General features: G+C 34.9%; 4 protein-coding genes across 5 annotated transcripts; 1 reads left to right on the forward strand and 3 right to left on the reverse strand.

Annotated features, from left to right (window-relative positions):
• Positions 1 to 3,494: 3,494 nt before the first annotated feature.
• On the forward strand, positions 3,495 to 7,817 carry LOC113727149 (rust resistance kinase Lr10). 2 transcript variants are annotated; one of them, XM_027251157.2, is made up of 4 exons: positions 3,495 to 4,480; positions 4,820 to 5,649; positions 6,276 to 6,302; positions 6,437 to 7,817. In XM_027251157.2, the coding sequence occupies exons 2-4, from the start codon at positions 4,944 to 4,946 to the stop codon at positions 7,558 to 7,560; spliced, it is 1,857 nt and encodes a 618-aa protein (XP_027106958.1). In that variant the 5' UTR covers positions 3,495 to 4,480; positions 4,820 to 4,943; the 3' UTR covers positions 7,561 to 7,817. The 2 variants fall into 2 exon arrangements, with proteins under 2 accessions (XP_027106958.1, XP_027106957.1); XM_027251156.2 differs by having other exon boundaries at positions 3,495 to 5,649.
• Positions 3,618 to 4,306, reverse strand: LOC113724228 (PR5-like receptor kinase). Its single transcript, XM_027247151.1, has 2 exons — positions 4,169 to 4,306; positions 3,618 to 3,917 (listed from the first exon to the last, which is right to left on the reverse strand). The coding sequence occupies exons 1-2, from the start codon at positions 4,304 to 4,306 to the stop codon at positions 3,618 to 3,620; spliced, it is 438 nt and encodes a 145-aa protein (XP_027102952.1).
• An 8,542-nt stretch (positions 7,818 to 16,359) lies between the features above and the next one.
• LOC113727150 (rust resistance kinase Lr10-like) lies at positions 16,360 to 19,350 on the reverse strand. The gene is made up of 4 exons (XM_027251158.2): positions 18,381 to 19,350; positions 18,019 to 18,069; positions 17,884 to 17,913; positions 16,360 to 17,708 (listed from the first exon to the last, which is right to left on the reverse strand). Exons 1-4 carry the CDS (start codon positions 19,183 to 19,185, stop codon positions 16,549 to 16,551), a joined length of 2,046 nt encoding a protein of 681 aa, XP_027106959.1. The 5' UTR covers positions 19,186 to 19,350; the 3' UTR covers positions 16,360 to 16,548.
• Positions 19,351 to 20,310: 960 nt separating this feature from the next.
• On the reverse strand, positions 20,311 to 21,414 carry LOC140035601 (uncharacterized). The gene is made up of 2 exons (XM_072076895.1): positions 21,116 to 21,414; positions 20,311 to 20,803 (listed from the first exon to the last, which is right to left on the reverse strand). Exons 1-2 carry the CDS (start codon positions 21,412 to 21,414, stop codon positions 20,311 to 20,313), a joined length of 792 nt encoding a protein of 263 aa, XP_071932996.1.
• Between the last annotated feature and the right edge of the window lie 216 nt (positions 21,415 to 21,630).

A 21,630-nucleotide genomic window follows, 5' to 3' on the forward strand; every position in this document is an offset into this window, starting at 1 on the left:
GGTATAAATAGGTAAGTCAAAAAATAAATTGGGTAACCTAATTACCCATTTACTATAACCCATTTATTTTAATTTTTTGTAAATTCATTTAAATTCATTTTTACAAATTAAGTTATCAATTTATACTGCTCATTGTACCTATCATTAGTTTTAAATATTTACTTATAATACTCAATAAACCTAATTAGCAATTTTTTTTCCATTTATACTCTATGCTGCAAAATTACATAGTATTTAATAATTGAATAATAAGAATAAAAAAATTTGAACTAAGTATTATAAAAGTTAATATAAAAATTTAATCCAAAAATTTTGAACTCCTAACATTTTTTTTCATATATAAATTTAAAATTTCATTTTAGAAAGATAAGAAAAGAGAGTAAAACTTATCATAAATTGGTAATGCTAAAAAATGAGCAAGTTAACAAACTAAAAGAAAATAAAATAATAAGATAAAACTAACAAATATAATAATAATGAAACAAAGTAGCTAACATCATGACAAAATGAAAATTTTGAAAAAAAAAAAATGGGTGCGAAAAGAGAAGAGACTTGGGGAAAGAGAATTCTAAATGGATTAATTAGGTTTGATAAGTTACCCAATAATACCCATTTAATAAATGGGTATTATTGGGTAACCCATTTATACCTATATACAAAAATATAAAATACTCATACCCATCTATCTATGGACTGGTACGGATAAATTTAATTAAATGGGTTAGTTTGTCACCTATAAAACAGATTAGGGTAGATATGGCGATTCGCTCATGAAGAGAGAGAAAGAAGCCAGCTTTGTTTTCTTTTAATCCAGTTTTATAGTTGACCCGTTTTGGAGTTTTTATCCATTTAAAGTCCGCATGTTGATCCGAATGGGAGTCTGGCCTTGGAATTGGAATTGGAATTCTTTGGTCTAGCCAAAGAATTGAAACCATGGAATTCGATCGATATGAAATTGCAATTCGACTTTAATTTTATAGGAAAGGTATTATCCAAACACAAGATTTGGAATTGGGGCTCCGATTTCAATTCTTAACCCCAATTTCATAGGGAACCAAACATACCCTAAGTGTAATCTAAACAATTCACAACCATTTTATTAATTAAGATATTTTAATTTTTGAGTGTCAAACATGTCTGAACATATTAATATCTGAACTCATTAAATTTGAATGCTAAATTGAGTTATCAAATAGGATCTTAGGAGCTGCTTGGTTGAAGGGTTTGGGAATCACAGAATGGAATAAATCCCTTATTTGTTGCTTGGGTTAAGCCTATTGGAATGCAATTTTTGAAATCATTTCTAAAAAATAGGACTTATCCCATTCCCGAACAAACTGGGAGGTTTTGGATAAAACCCTCAACTTATTTCCTCGGACAACATGTATGACGGACCTACCCATCGCATACAAAACTTCTCTACCCTCTCTTTCTCTCCATCACACGCCGCTCTTTTTGTTCTTTTTCTTTATCAGTTTTCCTATCTCTTCTTTTTCATCATATAGTCTTTATCTGCAATCCAAAATCTCTTGAAAAAAAAAAGATCTAAAGTAGATCTAAAGGGAGGAATGGACAGCCGAAGTTGTTGATGTTGAGTTGATGAGGTTCCAAAATACTAAAGAAGAAATGGTGCAGATGCTGCAAATACCCATGGCATGTGTTGCCAAGGTGGCAGACATGCGACCAAACATGGAAGAAGTAGTTAGGATGATTGAAGAGGTCCGGCAATCTGACTCGGAGAATCGGCCATCTTCAGAAGAGAACAAATTCAAAGACTCAACTGTGCAGACCCTTTGACTCCTTGGAGGCTCTCCTTGTTTATGTTTTGTGCGGTTTCCCATTTGTATTTTGAAAGGGTACTCTGTTCTTATGATGGAGGAAAGTCATAAAGAACTGGTGTTTTATTGGAAAACGGGTTTATCTTATTTTATTCGATAAATAAATTTGTTTATGAGAAAATAGGTACTCTGTTCTTATAATGAAGGAAAGCCATAAAAAACTGGTCTTTTATGGGAAAGTGATACTTTACAGAAAGTGACCACGATTTGATTTATGAAATTACCCCAAACCAAAATTTGGAATGAATTTGTTTGTTTTGAAAGTTGTATAACGATCGTTAAATTTCAAATATCCCTTCCTTAAACTTTAAAATCTACAAAGTCTTATATTTTTGTTAAATACAAAACCTATCAGTTTCCCTTCTGTAAAAATATTAATGTAACACTTTTTCAATTTTAGTTACAAATATTTATATATTTAATATAAATTAAATGATTCAGAATAAAATACCCATAAAGAGCCAATACTTTACTCATCTAATGGATAACAGCCATAAAGAATTAATAATACTTTATGGGCCATTTCTTTTTTTAAAAAATATTTAATTTATCTTAAATAGATAACCTACTGATTTCCTTTTGATAAGCATATTACTGTAACACTTTTTGAATTTTACTTACAAACATTGATATATTTATCATAAATTAAATGTTGAAAGTAAAATATCCATAAAGAGCCGATTCTTTAAATGGGTAATGCGTATTTGCCCATAAACTACACCCCTTAGAGTTTATTAATTGTTAATTAATTTGAAGTGCTTTGTCATTGATTGGACATGTAACACAAAGGGCAAATTTAGTACAAAATTCTAATTTTACTCCCTAAAATAATATTTTAATCGTTTGGACTGAATTGGTAAAGGATTAGTAAGTTCAGGAGAGGTCAGTACAATTTTTCAAACCACAGAGTAGGTCAGTGCAAGTGTCAGAAACCTCAAGGGAGGTTTCTGCAATTATCCCTTTTTTTATAAGAATTGTTATATCAGGGATAAATTTGGAATTTAATTGCATTTAATTCCGAAACACTCATCAAACCAAGCATCAGGAATTGGAATGATGCTAATTCCAATGTGTGAACCAAGTTAGATATTGGAATAAAAATTTAATTCCAAAATCAAAGTCTATGATTCCGTTTCCATTTCCGATTCCAATCTGTGAAACAAGCATCCCTTAGTTACTTCAAGATATATACTTTTTCAATTAATTCAAAAAGGGAGAGGGGGTTGGAGGACCCTTATAAATGCACTAAAATTTTGCCAAAATTTTTTTTTATAAGCAATTAAAACATGAGTATGGCTAATGCTTGCCTCGACAGCATTCGTTATCTTAGGTATTAATTTTTAAGCAAAACTAAAACTAATTTGAGAAGGAGTCTAAATGCAAGAATATAATAAATATCAGTGTGTTCATTTATATGGTGATTTAGGTGCAATTTAGAGGTATTAACAAGTGTCACCGTGCCACCTTTAAGAAAAATCCTTGTAAAGAAATCTGTCAAACCTTAATTGCATACAGGAATAACATTAACAATTCCAATATAATTAGTACTTTAATATTGAACGAGCAGACTTTTTTTTTGTTTTTTTTTTCCTTTTTTCTGGATAAATGGCAAGAGCAGCTCTTTGGTTGACATGTGGACACGAAGTATCAATACTATTACAGCTAATTGAGGAAGAAATGAAACAGAGAGAATTCTGTGACACTTGGATTTACTTTAATCTCGATCCATACTCATTTCACTTGAATCCATACGATCTAGAGATAGCAGTGGGAGATCAGCTATATGTCTTCCGCATCAATTCCATCATCCTCGAGTGCTGGCGTTTCGTCCGGATTTTGAAATGGCTTAGGAGGCATTTCTATGAGTTCACCATCGCCTTCAAGCATTTCAATGACTGTGTTCATGGAAGGGCGATGGGTTGGCTTCATCTGCATGCACCACAATGCTACCAGGATCATCTTCTTCACTATATTTCTTTCATCTTCTGAGGCATCTCCCATCTCAATATTGTTTCCTTCGCTCAGCTGATCATAAACCCATGAAGGGAAGTATATCTGGCTCCTCTGGTCCCCTATTCTCTGTCGGATACAATTTTGCGAGTCCAAAGTCAGAAAGTTTAGGAGCAAAATGCTCATCTAGAAGAATGTTGTGAGGCTTGATATCAAAATGCAAAATTTGCATCTCACAGCTGCTGTGTAAATAATCAATCCCCTCAGCAATCCCAAGAGCAATGTCGAACAGCTTTTCACAACTCAAGGATGTTGTCTCTGTTTCTTTTCGGAATATATATTTCTCAAGATATCCATTAGGCACGATTTCATTTATCAACTTCGCTGATAAATTCCTGCCCATTGGCCTTGGATTTGCCCAGCATTTTTGCCACTGCTAGTGGGCAACTCCGAAGCTTTCCTTTAGAAACGGTCCCATAGCCTTCTTCCCCCAATTTGTGGTTGAAGTTCTTGGTCATCTTTCTTATGTCTGAGTATGCATATCTAACTGGCATGAGATTGTACGGACTGTTTATTTGTTCATGAATATACAAATAAAGTAGAAGATTTTCTCCGGTCAAAGATCATACCAAGCTCAAATAATCAATCACTCCACCTGCCAAACGTCCCTTTCCTGGTTGAAAAAAGAAATGGTACTCATTTTTTTCTTACACTTATCTTAGATTTTCTTCTAAGATAATCAACCATTATTTTCTTCTAAACGATCCACAATTAAGATTATATCAAGCTTTAACCACAGATTAAGCTAATATCACTACACTGCTTACACTTACACTTTAAAATACCAAGACTCATGGTACTTTTATATAGAGTATAGACAGATTATCTTGAACCGTTGCTTGCACCAAACTCCCTTGAAATTTAGTGAACTAGGCTAGTAGCTAAGAAGTCTGCAATATTTACAATCAAAATCCCTGTTCTGACCTCTTAATTTTTTTTTATTTTCTTTTATTTCGCGACAATCGATTTAGTTTGAAGAAATCCAAGTTAATAAAAGGAGAAACAAGACGTTGTGCGCGACCCAATTCAAAAGGATACTTTCCACAATCTGCCTTGAAGAGGGAGGTGCAGGAGTTTATCTTTCTTCCTCGGAAAATGGTGATCCTCAATGTGGTCAGGCTAATCTTCTTAGCCACTTTAACTGCTCTAGGGTCCTGCAAAATACATGATAATTGCACAGTGAGAAGGTGCAGCGATCAGGGTCCGGCTATCAGATTCCCCTTCCGATTGAAAGACCGTCAACCACAGCACTGTGGCTTCCCTGGATTTGAGCTTTCTTGCACCCAGAGTCAGGAGACTGTGCTGGAGAACCCATTTCGAGTTAAAGCATCCCTCAACCAGACCAAGCCTCCTTTCTCAGTGAAGTTTGTCATCAATAAAATTGATTACGAGTCTCGATTGCTGTATGTAGCCAAATTGGATGGCTGCCTTCCTGGGCTGCTTCCCAAACTAGATTTATCTGCATCTCTCTTTCAAATACCAGATTTCAACGACTATGACTTTTCTTTTTTTAAATGTTCTTCCAAAAAATGGTACATGATACCTATCCCCTGCCTCAGCAATTCGAGTTACCAAGTTTATGCAACTCAGTCTACTGATTCCATCCTATTTGCGTCCCTAGTTTCTTGCACGAAGATGTTTGAGATTCCTTCAGTTTCCTATGCCCTCATTGAGCCTCAAATCCCTCTAGTTTTAAGCTGGTCCGCACCAAATTGTGGATACTGTGAGGCAGAAGACAAGTTCTGCAGATTGAGGAAGAGCAGCAGTTCAGCAGGTATTCAATGCTTGGAAAATGGTACAGGTAGATCATCTATCCTCCTTCCATCTCTTGTAGTTTTGCTATAAAGAGAGCCTTTAAATTTGCCTCCTAGCTTGTCCTATCTACATTTATTTCCATCAAACAATAATATCCATCCTCTCCAGAACAGATGGAGTGTACACATTGTATGTGCGTCTGCTGCCCTCAATTAAATTTGGTTTCTTGGTTTTCCTATGAAATGTGTAATCCATTGCAGCAGACATGTTCAAATGTGTACCTCCTTATTCTAAAACCTGAAAGCATTAGGTACACTCTATTTTAAAACTGCCCTATATCTGCATAAAATCAGTTTTTTCCTCAGCTTTTAGGATCGTTTGACAGGGAAGTTTGAAGTCAGGGTGCTTTAAGGTTAGTGCTTGAAGGGATTCTCAGAAATTGCAAAATACGCTTGATATCAGGGTTTCTCCCATTATGAATTTTGTGTGGTGGTGACAAAAAATTTGACAAATTTTGAAAAAGTGATAAAAACCTAGGCTTATATGCGCATTTATTATATCAGTACCTGCTTTCCAATATTTGCGTCCCTAATGTACTACAAAGAAGATTAGTAGTTGAGTCAATTTCCAGTAATAAATTCATGCATGAGTGTTATCTTTCCTTTTTCACAGGTCCGCTGAAGAAAATAAAGGTTACAGGTTAGTCATCACTCTACCTGAAGTCAATTTTTTTTTTTGTTTGGTTTCTTTTTCATACAAAATAAAACAAAAAGAAAAATGGAAAACAAGAGTGGGATTCTCTGTCTATGTAATGAATTCACTTTGGCATGCAGGCATGGTACTAGGTCCTGCTCTCATTGTCTTAATTGGAATTGCCTCCTATCGAATATTTCGCTCCAAAAAACTCAAAAAAGAAGATCAACTTAAGATCGGACAATTTCTGGAGGATTACAAGGCTCTCAAGCCATCGAGATACTCCTATTCTGATATCAAGAAAATAACTGGAAATTTCAGTGAAAAACTAGGCGAAGGAGGTTACGGAACAGTGTACAAGGGCAAGCTTTCCAACGAAGTTTTTGTAGCTGTTAAGGTCCTCAACAACAGCAAGGGAGGTGGGGAAGATTTCATCAATGAAGTGGGCACCATTGGTCAAATTCACCACGTTAACATTGTTCGATTGGTTGGATATTGTGCTGATGGATACAGAGGAGTTCTTGTCTATGAATTCTTGCCCAATCACTCCCTTGAGAAGTTCACATCTTCAGAGAACGAGAGAAATTTGCTCGGATTGGAGAAGTTGCACAACATTGCTTTGGGCATAGCGAAAGGGATCGAGTACCTTCACCAAGGGTGCGAGCAGCGGATCCTCCACTTTGACATTAAACCTCATAACATCTTGCTAGACCAGAATTTCAATCCAAAAATCTCTGATTTTGGTCAAGCAAAGTTGTGCTCCAAAGAGCAAAGTGCTGTGAGTATGACTGCTGCAAGGGGAACAATGGGATACATTGCACCAGAAGTCTTCTCCAGGAACTTTGGAAAGGTGTCACATAAGTCCGATGTTTATAGCTTCGGGATGTTGTTGATCGAAATGGTTGGCGGTAGGAAAAACATTAAGATTGGAGGTCAAGATAATAGTGCTGAAGCTTATTTTCCAGAGTGGATTTACAACAAATTGGATCAAGGAGAAGAAATAACAATCCAAATTGACAACGAGGATGATAAGATTACAGCAAAGAAACTAATGATTATAGGGCTGTGGTGCATTCAGTGGTATCCTGTTGATCGGCCCTCCATGAAAGCTGTGATTCAAATGCTTGAAGCAGAAGAGCCCCCTTCCATGCCAAGAAATCCTTTTGGATCCACAAACACGATAAATGAGAGAGCCACATTGGGTGGAGGCACTTTTGTCAATGAACTGAAAAGCATATCTGAATCTGAATCAGAAGAGTCATGATATATACCTGCGAAAGTGTTTAAAGTGCCAAAAGACTGGTCTATGGTTTTGAAAAATTTATTTGAGGGTAATTGAAAAAGTATCATGCAACTCATAGGAGCTCTTCTTTATCTCACAATAATGTTTAGAATTGCCTAAAATGGGAAAATTTGATTTTCCTCATTTTTAGTATCCACATGTGTGGCTCAAACGTTGTTACTTTTGGATGGAAACGTCCATTTACTATTTTTGTCCAAATTGTCAGGCAATTTCTTGGATACTGTCATACAGTGCTGAAGTGGTAAAATTGTAAGGCATTTCATTGGATTTACTTACAGTGCTGAAGTGGTAAAATTTGCAACAAATCGAATAGAACTGTGTCATACTCCACGAAGAGAATTAAATCAAAAAGCCCTTAACATGACACAAATCGGCATACATATCTATTTTTGGACAATAATATATCGAAAGTTCATGTGTTTATAAGAAGAATCAATATTTTACACACTGATGTTGTATACAATTTTATCATTGAATATATGACATAAAATTTGAATTTAAATTTAAAATTTAAATTTTATACATGTATCATATATTTGCAACAGTGATAATGTATATACTGTCAATGTATATAAGATTTACTCATAAACTATATAACCTACGGGCGGACCCTAAACTAGATTTACACCTACTATATTTTATTACGGCAACAGGCACGTCAATGTAGAAACCAAGTGCCCGACAATTTAGTCTGTGGAAAGCTCATCCTATCAGGACCGGCAACGACTTGCAAGTCTTTAGCCAATTAGCGAAAATGAGGGACAATATATAATTAAGCAGATGATGACTTATTGATATTCATTTTTTTTTTGTACCATAATAATTAGTGAATACAACGTTTAGTTTTTAATTGTTTTTCCAGTGTAATAGACTATAGACCCGACAAAAAAATTCATGTAGTGCCCATTTGGCCATTGACTTGAATAAGCGGTCCGGATTTGCTATGTCTGATTGCATCTTCCTGAAACTTTCTTTTTTTTTTTTATGATTACAAGTAACTTAGAATGGACTAATAAATAATTAGCAGTTTTAAAATTAGTTCATCTATTAACTAACCGTATTAAAGGAAGCTACAAGTAGTATTGGTCCAACTGACTTGCGTCTAACATAAATGTAATAATTCTAAATCTAATTAAAGAGTTCTTCTATTTTGGTGTCCTTAAAACATTGGTTAAGACACATTAATCTATCTATTAGCTACCTACCTATCTATTATCCTATAAAAAGTATGGTTGAGTGTTGGTAATTAAGAGTGTAAGCCGAAGTTTGTCTTAATTTTGTAATAACCAAATTACCCCCCTCACCAATAAATAAAAAAATTGCATTGCATTTCCTTAATAATTAGGATAAATTACTTATAAGCCCCAATGATTTTATATAATACTAAATGGCCCTCCTAAGGTTCCAAAATAGCCACATAATCCTACTATGGTTTTAAGTAAAGTGAAAAATGGATGAAATGCACAACCAATTAGTACAACTTTATACCAATGCGCTCTAAAAGCGTGTGCGATACAATATTAATCTCCATATAACTCTCTTATAGTTTGTATAAATATTCACCTTACACCTTGTGATTTTTATATTTATCCACGTAATCCTCCTATACTTTTATATAAGGCGGTTAAGCTCTCAACTAATTTAGCATTTAAGTAAGGATACTATTGGTATTATACTATTGGTATTTTAATGAAGGACGTTACATAGGCTATTTTTCGTTAAGTTTCCATATAAACCAATTGGAGGTGAAGTGGGCATTTTGAAACGTTGGGGCCGGGGGGTTATGTGACAATAGACGAAATCACATGGAGATTATATATAATTTACCCTAATAATTAATATGAATTATGTTGCCAGTTATGCCTTAAGTTATGGTGAATTCTACAAGCCACAAAGTCCAAGAGCAGGACCAAATGCAACGACTCGTAACTCTTCAGCCAATGAGCAAAAATGAAAAACATTTAATCCGTCTGTTTGGATTGGAAGTTTTTATAGGGAAAAAAATGACATTTTTATTTTCTTTGTGCCATAATAATTAGTGAATGCTTCCAATAACGTTTATTTCATAATTATTTTACGGCAATTTGAACCACATAGACACGAAAGCTTATTAAGTCATGTGATATACAATAGTATATGTATACGCATGAATACTGGTAGACTTTTTCCACGAAAACGGAGAATCTTGCATTATAGTAGAAGAAAAGTAGTGAGGATTATTCAAAAATCAAAGTCCACTTGCTTTATAAACAGAAGAAATCAATGAATTTCTATGAAATGTTTTCACGGGAGACCATTGACTCAAGTAAACGGTCCATAATCGCTATGCATGTACCATGGTCATGACACCTTGCTCAAACTTTCTTTTGTTTATGGCGTTACAGGTAATCTATAATGGTATGAGCATTAAAGTAGTAAATCATCAACTGAATAAGCTATCCGTTATAATTAATAGGGTTTTTTTTAACCGATGCCCATTAAGCACTTTGAAATCTGCTTAACATATCATATATACTAGGGGAAAAAGCCCACGCAACGCGTGGGAATTTAGTGCCTATAATTAAAGATGGTTAATAATTATTATTTGGCATTTTCTAGTATAAGAATTGAAATATGATAATTTTATTATGTGATATTAAATTAAAAAAATCATATGTTACATATTGAGTTAAAAAAATATAATATGCAATAAAACATAATTATAAGATACGATCAACTACTTTGCATCTAACCTAGTATAATAAAAGACCTATTTATATCTGCTCATGCACTTTAGGAATATTAAAATTTGTTATTTAGTTTAAATTTGATCTTGCTATGAGGGCAATCCACAACATTATCTTGTCATATAAGTGAGATTTGAACAATTAGCATACTTGAAGAAATCATTGCTGGTAGAATTTCTGTTCTTGCAAGCCAAATTCTTGAATTTATATTGATTCTAAGGACATATATCATCACGAGGCCTTCACATTGAGCAAGCAATTAATTATAATTTATTGTATGATTTAGGACATATAGCAAAGCATTTCCTTCTCGATAAGGGTTACAATCACGAAATATCTAACATGCTAATTTAGAGGAATAATTACCTCAAAAAAGTACTAAAGCATCTTAATCCACTCAATTTAAGAAAAACAATTGAAAGTAATGAAGTACATACTTTAGATTTGTAGCCAAATAGTTTTAAGTAGATAGTTAAACATATTGGCAAATCAGATGAAGTGAAAAATTGTCTAAATGGAATAGTCAATAAAGTAGCAAACGATTTGAAAATTACCCTAACTAATAATTAAAACAACAAAAGAAGTAGATGTAATCTATAAATGGGAAAATTTATGATGATAAACTTATTTTAAACCATAAATAACAATTAACAAATGTGATCTCTTCCTTATCAAGCTTGTCTAACATGGACAATTGAATTAAAATACTAAAAAATTATTGCACATACAACTTGCAATATTACAAACTTTTTACAAGCAAAAAGTAGATTGGTTAAAGAAAACATATCTATTGAAAAAGGTGTTGCAAAATAGGGAAGAAGAGTAGTTAATGTAGCAACATCCGAATTAGCATCTATAATAACGGCCAAGAAACCAAACTTCTCTACTAATTGACATTAATTGTGTCTTAACATCTATATATCATAACTTTGCAAATAACTGATGAGAAAGGCTTTAAGAAATTAAAAGACTTAGATGTTAATACAATTAAATGATTAGAAGGGCTTTTATATAATTTCACTAAAACACAAGCTGAATTCAGTTGTACCCAATGTTTAATCGGATATCAAACAATGTCACATATCAAACTTACCCCTAGTTTTAAATGTTTAAAAGGACATCCAAGTAATTACAACAAAGCTAAATTAGTTATGATGGCTCATATTTAATACTCTAATTGTACTTCAAACACTCTCACATCCTTGCGGTTGAAATTCAAGCCCTAAACTCATTTTTATATAGTATAAGGATATATATATATATATATACACATAGTGATAATTATTATCCTCCATTTTATTTATATAATTTCTTTATTTAATCTTTCCTACTCTCTCTTGTATTTTTTTTACTTTTACAAATTAATCTTATATTTTAAAAAATATGACACTTGAAATATATGTTAACGAGTGCCTATTGGATACTCCTTACACAGACCCTAACTAATAAATCATTGGTTCTTTTAATTTGTGTACTCAAGACACTCGTTAAGGCACATCTAAGTGCACATACTTCAGATATTTTAACAAACTAGTTTGCTAGTTTGCCATCCAACTAAAACTTCTTTTGCAATTAATGTTGATAGCCAAAACCAAAATGGGGCCTTATCGGGGATTGCACTATTTAAAGAAAATATTTTGTAGATTACCACTTTTTCCATCTCAAAGTTGCAGCAGACTTTGCGAAAGCAAACTAATTTCCTCAAAACCTCTATCCATGGCAAAAACTCATTCACATTTCCTGATCAAACTTCAAAAAAAAAAAAAATCATACAACTCCAAGAAACGATGATCTTCTTGGACATTTCGCGAAGCAATCCATTCGCTTACAGAGTTAATGTGAGGAAATATCTAACAAATCAACTGTACCTGCGCTAAACTCCGTCAGAATTATAAACTGATTGTACAAGTCTTTTTTTAGCGTATTGAAAAATTAGGTGTTTAAGTAACAATAGACTATGGTAGTTCGTAGGGAGAAAAGATAATTTGGGCCAAAATAAGAAAAGAACAAGTGAATTTTTTCAACCCCATTTACCCTTTGGACTTTGATTCGAACATACCAATACCCAATGAAGTCGAAATGCGACCACAACGAATGGGCACACTAAAACAGATTGCGGAAGGATGCAAATTTATCACTTATTTTTTGGAGCAAATTTTGTTTCGAAAATTTTGTGCCAATTAATGAATTCAGATGTTTTAGTTTTGGTTATCAAACGCGTTTGAATTTGTTAAAATTTAAATTCATTAAGTTTCAACGCTTAATTGGATTATCAAACAGTGCCCTAATTTTCTCTAAAATCTACATTGTAGACACGAGGATGGGTTCTCACAAGTTTTGTTTCACACAAGTTTGCCTTGTGTATGAATGTTAGCACAAAAAGTCTACAAATAATAAATAATAAGAAAAGCATGGAAGGAAACAAAATATTCTGTTTCAATTTATAATTTCGCTCAACTACAAACTTAGGACTCAAAGTTCTTAAATAGAGAAAAATAACCCACCAATTCTATTATAATTATAATACCAAAATATGACTTGGCTCTATTTCCTAAGCCAATTGTCACACCAAATCTAATATAGTTACCAAATAAAAAATATAATTCTAAAATTGCTAAACTTCTAAGTATGCTTGGTTTAACTTTTGTCAACAATAAATATGTGAAAATAAGGTATAAATATATTTTAGATAGGATGTACATAAATCAAATTATGGTGTTAAAAAAATAAAATAACTGGTTTATCCTCAAATTTAGTAAAGGATAATTTCAGAAACCTCCCCTGAGGTTTTTGACTATTTCACTAGCCTCCCTCCAAATTTTGAAAATTACATTAACCTCCCTTAAGGTTAAGGATGGCAATGGAGGCGGGTGCCAGTGGAGGTAGAAATGGGGCGGGGGATGGGGTGGGGCAACAGACATCCGCCCCATCCCCCACATACAATTATATATATATATATATATATATATATATATATATATATATATATATATATATAATACAACTCTAAATTTCCCAAAGTTGCAACTTTACTTACAAGTATAATGCTAATCAGTGTCAACGACCGCCGCAACAACTGAAGAAATTTCTTGGACTATTGTTAATTTATTTCCAACTCCCCTTTCCCCCTCTAAAGACTAAGCTATCTAATTCCAACCTGTTTTGCGCCTAATCCTTTTTTATTTCGATCGGTTTTTCCTTTGCACTGAATGTAACTTGATTTGTTGTGCTTTATTTTTATCTTGACAGCTTTTTAATCTTATTTAACATTATTTACAATTGTATTATTGTAAGTAAATATTTATAATAAGTTGATTTCTTCCCTGCAGGGAAACGGGGCAGGGGAAACTAGATTTACACCTACCATATTTTATTACGGCAATAGACATGTCAATGTAGAAGCCAAGTGCCCGACAATTTATTCTGTGGAAAGCTCATCCTATCTGGGCCGGCACGACTTGCAAGTCTTTAGCCAATTAGCGAAAATGAGAGACAGTATATAATTAAGCAGACGATGACTTATTGATATTCATTTTTTTGTACCATAATAAGTAGTGAATACAACGTTTAGTTTTTAATTGTTTTTCCGGTGGAATAGACTATATACACGAAAAAAAAAAGTAATGTAGTGCCCATTTGGCCATTGACTTGAGTAAACGGTCCGGATTTGCTACGTCTGATTGCATCTTCCGGAAGCTTTCCTTTTTTTTTTTTTTTTTTTTTTTGATGATTACAACTTACAAGTAACTTAGAATGGACTAATCATTAAAGTATACCATTGTTGGTTAGAAAAAACCACTATTACTATTAAATAATTAAAGTTTTAAACTTTTTTTTTGTTTTTTAAATTTTTTTTAGTGTAAACAGGAGGGCTCGAATCCGAGACCTGTTGCTTACACTTCCTCCCCCATACCACCCAACCCAACCCTCCCCCCTAAAGTTTAAACTTAATTCACCAATTAACTAACCATATTAAAGGATACTACAAGTATTATTGGTCCAACTGACTTGCGTCTAACATAAATGTAATAATTCTAAATCTAATTAAAGAGCTCTTTTGTTTTGGTGTCCTTAAGACATTCGTTAAGACACATTAATCTATATCTATCTATCTATTATCCTATAAAATGAGTTTTGGCAATTAAGGGTGTAAACAGAAGTTTATCTTAATTTTCACATTAATCTATATCTATCTATCTATTATCTTATAAAATGAGTTTTGGTAATTAAGGGTGTAAGCAGAAGTTTATCTTAATTTTGTAATATCCAAATTACCCACCCTCACCAATAAATAAAAAAATTGCATTGCATTTCCTTAATAATTAGGATAAATGACTTATAATATCCAAATTACCCCCTCACCAATACATAAAAAAATTGCATCGCATTTCCATAATAATCAGGATAAATTACTTTTAACCACTAATAATTTTACATAATGTCAAATGGGCCTTCTAAGGTTTCAAAATAACCACCTAACCCTCTTATGGTTTTAAGTAAAGTGAGAAATGGATGAAATACACAATTAATTACAGCGTTTATACCAAATGTTAATGTCTTGACTAACTCTATCTCGATCTTTCACATTGTGATTGGTTAGTTATTACAATGATACATCCCAAACTGTTTTACAACTATTGTGGACAGCCAAAACCAAAATTTTGCCGTATTGCAAAACGCAGTGATTATAGGAAAAAGTTATAGATAAATACTTTTTGCATCTGTAGACTTTGCGAACACAATCCTAATTTCCTCAAAACCTTCTCTCAACAGCTAAAACTCATCCACTTTTTCTGGTCAAAATTGAGTATCTCTAAAAATCGTAACACTCCAAGAAATGACGTTCATCTTGGACATTTTGTACCACAATCAATTTGTCTACAAAGTCAATAAGAGAAAGTCTTGAACAAATCAATTGAAATGCCCTAAACGTCAAGATTACTATTTAAGTAGACTCATTATGCAAGTCCTTTTGTAGTATTGAAAAGTCGAATGTTTATAATAATGTGTGCTGATGTCAGAAAATATTAGCTATCTTTTGTCAACTCAAGTCAAGACTTTTGTTGATTAATTAAACCTAATCCCAGATTGAACTCCAAAAGGCGACAACTCTTGAAGTCAACCCATCGACTTAACTACCCAACCCAAACTCCTCTCAGAACCGACGTGGGAAACTAGCGATGTAGGGAAACCTTCTACTAAGTGGTAACTACCAACCCAGAGAGCTAGTTGTCTTTTGTCAACTCAAGTCAAGACTTTTGTTGATTAATTAAACCTAATCCTAGAAAATATTAGCTATCGATGTACCATAATACATGAAAGCTACTATGGACATTAATAATACCCAAAAAAAAAAAAAAGAATACATGCTTCTGTGAAGAGCTCTGCCCATATTGGCAGGCGCTTTCTAATTTCCAAGCGACAAGCCTTTATGCAATGAGCCAAAATGAGAAACAATAAATTGCCAAATTGACTGTGTCTTGTTGATATTTCTAGCACCATAACAATTCGTAAAACTCTCCAGCGATGTTGATTTCATATTTGTCTTCCCGGATGAATAGGCTATAGACCGTGAAGTATTCAATAGTCCACATGTAAAAGAAAGGACAAATATCCGATGATGCAAGCTATAATATAGCCATTAGCAGACCTTCAGAAAAAAAAAAAGAAAAAAGAAAATTGCCACTAGCATTTCTGACTGCTCTTATTCCAGAACAGCCAATATCAATGAAATTATGCCAACAAAATATATATCTGCCTTGCCTTGCTTGCCTTTTAGTCCACGAAGTAATAGTTACCTGCATCCATGTTACGACTATGAAAAGGATGCTTAGTTGCTTCAAGATATATACTTTTTCATTTAATTCAAACAAAAGCAAACCAAACTATGAGGTTCCTTATAAATTCACTCAAAAAATTACCCCATTTCTTCAATTCGTTAAATGTACTAACAATTGATTCAATGCTTCCTTTTTAAGAAATCCTCATAAGAGATCCTTAATCCAGTAATTGCAGACAGGAATAACAATAACAATTGCTCCAATATAATTATTACATTAATATTGCACAAGCAGCTTTTTTGTTTTTGGGATAAATAGCAAGAGCAGCTCTTTGATTAAAATTTCAACACGTATGTATGCATGAATACTATTACAACTAATTCAGGAAGAAATGATAATTGTCTTTGTCCAAGAGAAAGACTTCTATGACACTTGGATTTACTTTAATCTCGATCCATACTCATATCACTTGAATCTACACGATCTAGTTGTAGCTGTGGGAAATCAGTGGTCTCTTCTGCATCATTTCCACCATCCTCAGCCTCAGGTGCAGGCATTTCGTCTGGATTTTGGAATGGCTTAGGAGGCGTTTCTAAGAGTTCACCATCTCCTTCAAGCATTTCTGTGACTTTGTTCATGGAAGGGCGATTGATTGGCTTCATCTGTATGCACCACAATGCTACCAGGATCATCTTCTTCAACATCTTTCTTTCATCTTCTGAGGCATCTCCCATCTCAATACTGTTTCCTTTGCTCAGCTGATCATAAACCCATGAAGGGAAGTATATCTGGCTCCTCTGCTCCACTAAAGGGTTCAGATTTTTCCTTTTCCCAGCCATTTCCAGCAGCAGCATTCCAAAGCTGTATACGTCTGCTTTGTACGAGACTCCTCCAATATTTTTGTAGTACAACTCTGGGGCCATGTATCCCAACGTACCTCTTGCAGCTGTCAGGGACACAATACTATTCTCTGTTGGATACAATTTTGCAAGTCCAAAGTCAGAAAGTTTAGGAGCAAAATGCTCATCTAGAAGAATGTTGTGAGGCTTGATATCAAAATGCAAAATTTGCATCTCACAGCCGCGATGTAAATAATCAATTCCTTTAGCAATCCCAAGAGCAATGTCGAACAGCTTTTCACAACTCAGGGATGCTGTCTCTGTTTCTTTTCGGAAGATATATTTCTCAAGAGATCCATTAGGCATGAATTCATAGACAAGAGCCCTTTTGGAGCCTTCAAAGCAGAAGCCGATCAGTTTTACCACATTAGCATGGTGAATCCTCCCTATGGTAGCGACTTCGCTGATAAACTCCTGCCCGTTGGCCTTGGATTTGCCCAGCATTTTTACCGCTACCAGTGGACCACTCCGAAGCTTTCCTTTGAAAACAGTCCCATAGCCTCCTTCACCCAATTTGTCTTTGAAATTATTGGTCATCTTTCTTATGTCTGAGTATGCGTACCTAACTGGCATGAGATTGTTTGGACTCTGTAAGAAGTCTTCAATGTTTTCATACATAGACAAGTGCGACCTTCTCATTTTGTAGATTATTAATGCAAACAGGAATAGGACACCCAATAAAAATCTCCCTGCCAGACACATTCCTGCATTAGAAAGAAACCTTTCAAATCAGAAGGTTCATTAAGATCCTTGTGCTTCAAAATTGTCCTGTACAAGGAGAGACTAAAGTAACAACTGAAAAAGTGCTCAATCATCACAAGGATATTTACTTTTATACTTCATCTAAGCAGCCTCGAAAAGGAAAATTTGGTGTCTTACCAATGAGAATTCCTAACTCTCTGCTAATTGCTGCCAGCAGTTATGACAAGAGGGAAAAGTGATTAGATGTTAAATGGCAAGACTTCAAGGAAAAAGCTATTTTGGACAAGGAGCAAAACAGGATAGAGCACTGACCGGTGTATTGATTTAAAAACTCAACTTGCTGGTACCATATCTCCTTTAGACCTGCAAAGTTCTCCAGCCAAAAACGTTATACAAGCGAAGTAGAAAGGAGATAAAAAAAAAAGAAGATAGAAAGTGGATCTTAAAGCTACATGTTTTTGTGATTTTGCACTTCTTGCACGTGCAGGAGGGCTCTTTAATTTGTCAGCAAAATGCAATTTATAAAATAAACAAACTAATCATTCTATGAACAAAAAATTTCAGAAACGCTTTCAACCCAAGCACGTTGTCTATAAGTTATTTACAAAGTAAAACAAAGTAAGTTATAATTCCAAACTTCCAACTGAAATAAAGTTAAGGCCTGGTAAGCGTACATTCGAATGTGGGCCTGAATGTGCTTGGGTGAAGGAGCTCGCACTGCCAATATTTAGGTGAGCAACGGATAGAATCATTCACGTCACGATCACAAAAGCCACTGCTGCACTGTTGGCAATAGATGCCACGCCAATCAAGCAAAAATCCATAGGCAAGAGCATCATAAAGACCTGCAGGAGAAGTATAAGCTTTTCTTCCACCAAAATCCTTTGTGATCCAAGCAGCCATGTTGACAGCACAGGAATCATTCAGTACAGATACTTCATGGTTTCCAAATAAAAGGTAAGAATGGTTATTCGTTGGTGATGAAAAGTTGGAAGACATATGATTTCTGCAGAATGCCATGATATCTGAAAAGAAAGGAGATCTCACCGGAGCAGGGCAAGAAATAAAAAGTACAGGAATATTTGTATAGAAGATATCATATGCATCCTGTGGGTTATCAGCCATTTGTAGCTCATCATATTCCAGAGTGTTAATTGGAAAAGAAGAACAATTGGCCTCATCTAGGCCTGGATCAACTACCCGCATCAAGTACTTTTCATAGATAATTTCCTGCACGTAGTACTTTTGTAAAAACAAGTTGACAATGGTGCGATTGTTCTCACAGGCAAGCTCGTAGCTGGGGTCACCGCAATGGATGGGATCTTCTTTCAGTCGAAAAGGGTAACTAATATTTCGGATATCACCACAAGAGGAAGGGTTGCAGTGGTGATTGTTGGTGGCTTCGCAGCTGGTTGCCAAGCCTGCCAAGACTAATACTAGAACAAGTAGAGATGCTATGGATAGCTTGGCTTGTGACATCGGTGCTGAAATTTGATGAGCTGCTTCTACTTTGAGAGAACTGAGGAGTCAGAAGAGACCGTCTTTTTTATATTTTCCCTGTAATTGATCAAGTCATAACTCATAACCCACCAATTTAGGACTTTCTTCGCGATCAATTCCTCTTCCAATAGCGATACAAGAAGAAATGACCAATACTTTTTCCACAGAGAAAGTGACATTTGATACATTGAGTGATGATTACTTGAACTTGATGGAATTTTTACCTGGTTGTCAATTTGACATTAATTAGTGGGGTTCCACTTTTGATTGAAAATTCAGATGAAAATGAATAACACAACTTTCTCTTTTTTGTCTTTACACAAAATTAATTCCTTCACTTTTGAATATTATAACCCTTTCTTGCACCAATTTTCCATGAAATTTAGTGAACTGGCCTAGTACCCCACAAGTCTACATTGTTTACAACTCAAACCCCCTTTTTTGGGCTTTTTTATTTGTGGTTTTCTTGTTATTTCCTGAGCGATAAATTGACGTTGGACATCTTTCAGAAGTCCAAGTCAACCGAAGGAAAAACAAGGAGTTGTGGACGGCCCAGTTCAAAATGATAGTTTCCACAATTTATCTTGAAGAGGGAGTTGCAGGAGGTTATTTTATTTTCTTCCACGGGAAATTGTGATTCTCAACGTGGTCAGGCTCATCTTCTTAGCTACCTTGACTGCTCTAGGATCCAGTCAGTGGAAGACATGACAATTGCATGGTGAGAAGGTGCAGCCACCACGGTTGAACGATAGTCAGCCACAGCACAATGAGCTTTCTTGCACCCAAAATCAGGAGACGGTGTTAGAGAATCCATTTCCCGTTAAAGCATCCCTAAGAAGTCAAACCAAGCTTTCTTTCCCATTAGGAAATTGATTATATATATCATGAGCTGCACGTATCTAAAGTAGACGGCTGTCTTCAAAAACTGCTTCCTGTTCTAGATTTGTCTGCATCTGTCTTCCAAATACCCGGCTTCAACGTGAACTATTCATTTTGGAAGAACTACTCTTTTTTCAATTGTTCTTCCTAAAAGAGTAGCTATGAAATTGTACCTATCCCCTGCCTATGCAATTCGGGTAACTAGGTTCATGCAATTAGGTCCTATCATCTCTTAGCATATGCGTCCCTAATTTCCTGCAGCAAGATGTTTGACAGAGGTTCCTTCAGTTCCTCAAGCGCCATATTTTCCCACTGGATTAACATATGTTCTACTGCTACCCCATTTCTATTGATAACTCTCATATCCAATACCGCCAATGGGACTACGCGTATCTCATCATGCTCGTTCAACTCCAGTAGACCAGTGCTAACAGCTGCCCCTTTAGGTGATTCTTTAAGCAAGGATACATGGAATACTGGATGCACTGTAGAACCTTCAGGTAGCTTCAATTTATAGGCCACTGGTCCCAACTTCAGCTCTATCTGATATGGTCTATAGTGTTTTGCAGCCAATTTCAACTTCTTCCTTAGAGCTATTGATGTCTGTCTGTAGGGCTGGAGTTTAAGGTACACCCAATCTCCCACCTCAAAGCTTCTCTCTGTCCTATTCCTGTCAGCCAGCTGCTTGATCCTATTTTGTGCTTGCAATAAATTTTCTCTAGGCAAAAAGTTCCAGTTAACTCTGTTATTGGCCTAATCCTCCACTGCTGCTACCTGAGTATGGTATGGAACTAAACTGAGTTGTGTAGGCTTATACCCATACAGAGCTTGAAATGGAGACCTTTGAAGGCTGGTGTGGTAATTAGTATTACACCACCACTCAGCAGTGGCTAGCCATTTCCTCCACCGTTTTGGTTGTTGCATGCACATACTCCTGAGGTATGCTTCCACACACCTGTTTACTCTTTCATTCTATCTATCAGTTTGTGGATGGTAGGCAGAAGAAAGGTGCAATTTTGTCCCTAATAACCTGAATAGCTCTTGCCAAAATGCACTAGAAAACACCTTGTCTCTGTCAGATATAATGCTGAGAGGTAAGCCATGCAATTTGAATATCTGGTCAAAGAAGGTATCAGCAACTATCTTGGCAGTGTAATGGGATGCCAAGGGGATAAAATGAGCATATTTCGTGAACCTGTCCACCACCACATTACTCCCAAAGGATTTTGGTAACCCTTCAATAAAGTCCATAGAAATGTGTTGCCACGCCTGCTCAGGGACTTCTAATGATTGTAATAAGTAATAACCCTGGATAATGGCAGAGCTCATCCTTACTTCTCTTGCAAATGTCACAATCATACACATAAGCTTCTACATCTTTCTTCATCCCTGGCCAATAAAATAGTTCTTCAGTCTCTGGCATGTTCCCAGAACTCCAAAATGTCCTCCAATAAAGATAGTTTTTCATTCAGTCTTAGTGAACGGATCAAACCACTGTCACTTTCTCTAACACTGTCCAAAAATTTATAGTACTCTAGAAGCTAT

This window comes from Coffea arabica, chromosome 2c (genome assembly GCF_036785885.1).
Source record: "Coffea arabica cultivar ET-39 chromosome 2c, Coffea Arabica ET-39 HiFi, whole genome shotgun sequence".
NCBI lineage: Eukaryota > Viridiplantae > Streptophyta > Magnoliopsida > Gentianales > Rubiaceae > Coffea > Coffea arabica.

Bases quoted from the DNA above. Each gene is read 5' to 3' on its own strand.
- LOC113724228 (XM_027247151.1), bottom strand. From the start codon at position 4,306: ATGACCAAGAACTTCAACCACAAATTGGGGGAAGAAGGCTATGGGACC. The intron at 3,918-4,168 runs GTTGATAAATGA...TGTATCCGACAG, and splicing joins GGCAGGAATTTATCAGCGAA to AGAATAGGGGACCAGAGGAG.
- LOC113727150 (XM_027251158.2), bottom strand. From the start codon at position 19,185: ATGTCACAAGCCAAGCTATCCATAGCATCTCTACTTGTTCTAGTATTA. The intron at 17,914-18,018 runs GTCAGTGCTCTA...AACTGCTGGCAG, and splicing joins GTTTTTAAATCAATACACCG to CAATTAGCAGAGAGTTAGGA. The intron at 17,709-17,883 runs GTAAGACACCAA...TTTCTAATGCAG, and splicing joins AGAGTTAGGAATTCTCATTG to GAATGTGTCTGGCAGGGAGA.
- LOC113727149 (XM_027251156.2), top strand. From the start codon at position 4,944: ATGGTGATCCTCAATGTGGTCAGGCTAATCTTCTTAGCCACTTTAACT. The intron at 5,650-6,275 runs GTAGATCATCTA...CCTTTTTCACAG, and splicing joins ATGCTTGGAAAATGGTACAG to GTCCGCTGAAGAAAATAAAG. The intron at 6,303-6,436 runs GTTAGTCATCAC...TTTGGCATGCAG, and splicing joins GAAGAAAATAAAGGTTACAG to GCATGGTACTAGGTCCTGCT.
- LOC140035601 (XM_072076895.1), bottom strand. From the start codon at position 21,414: ATGAGCTCTGCCATTATCCAGGGTTATTACTTATTACAATCATTAGAA. The intron at 20,804-21,115 runs GTTATTAGGGAC...CTTTTTGCCTAG, and splicing joins TTTTGGCAAGAGCTATTCAG to AGAAAATTTATTGCAAGCAC.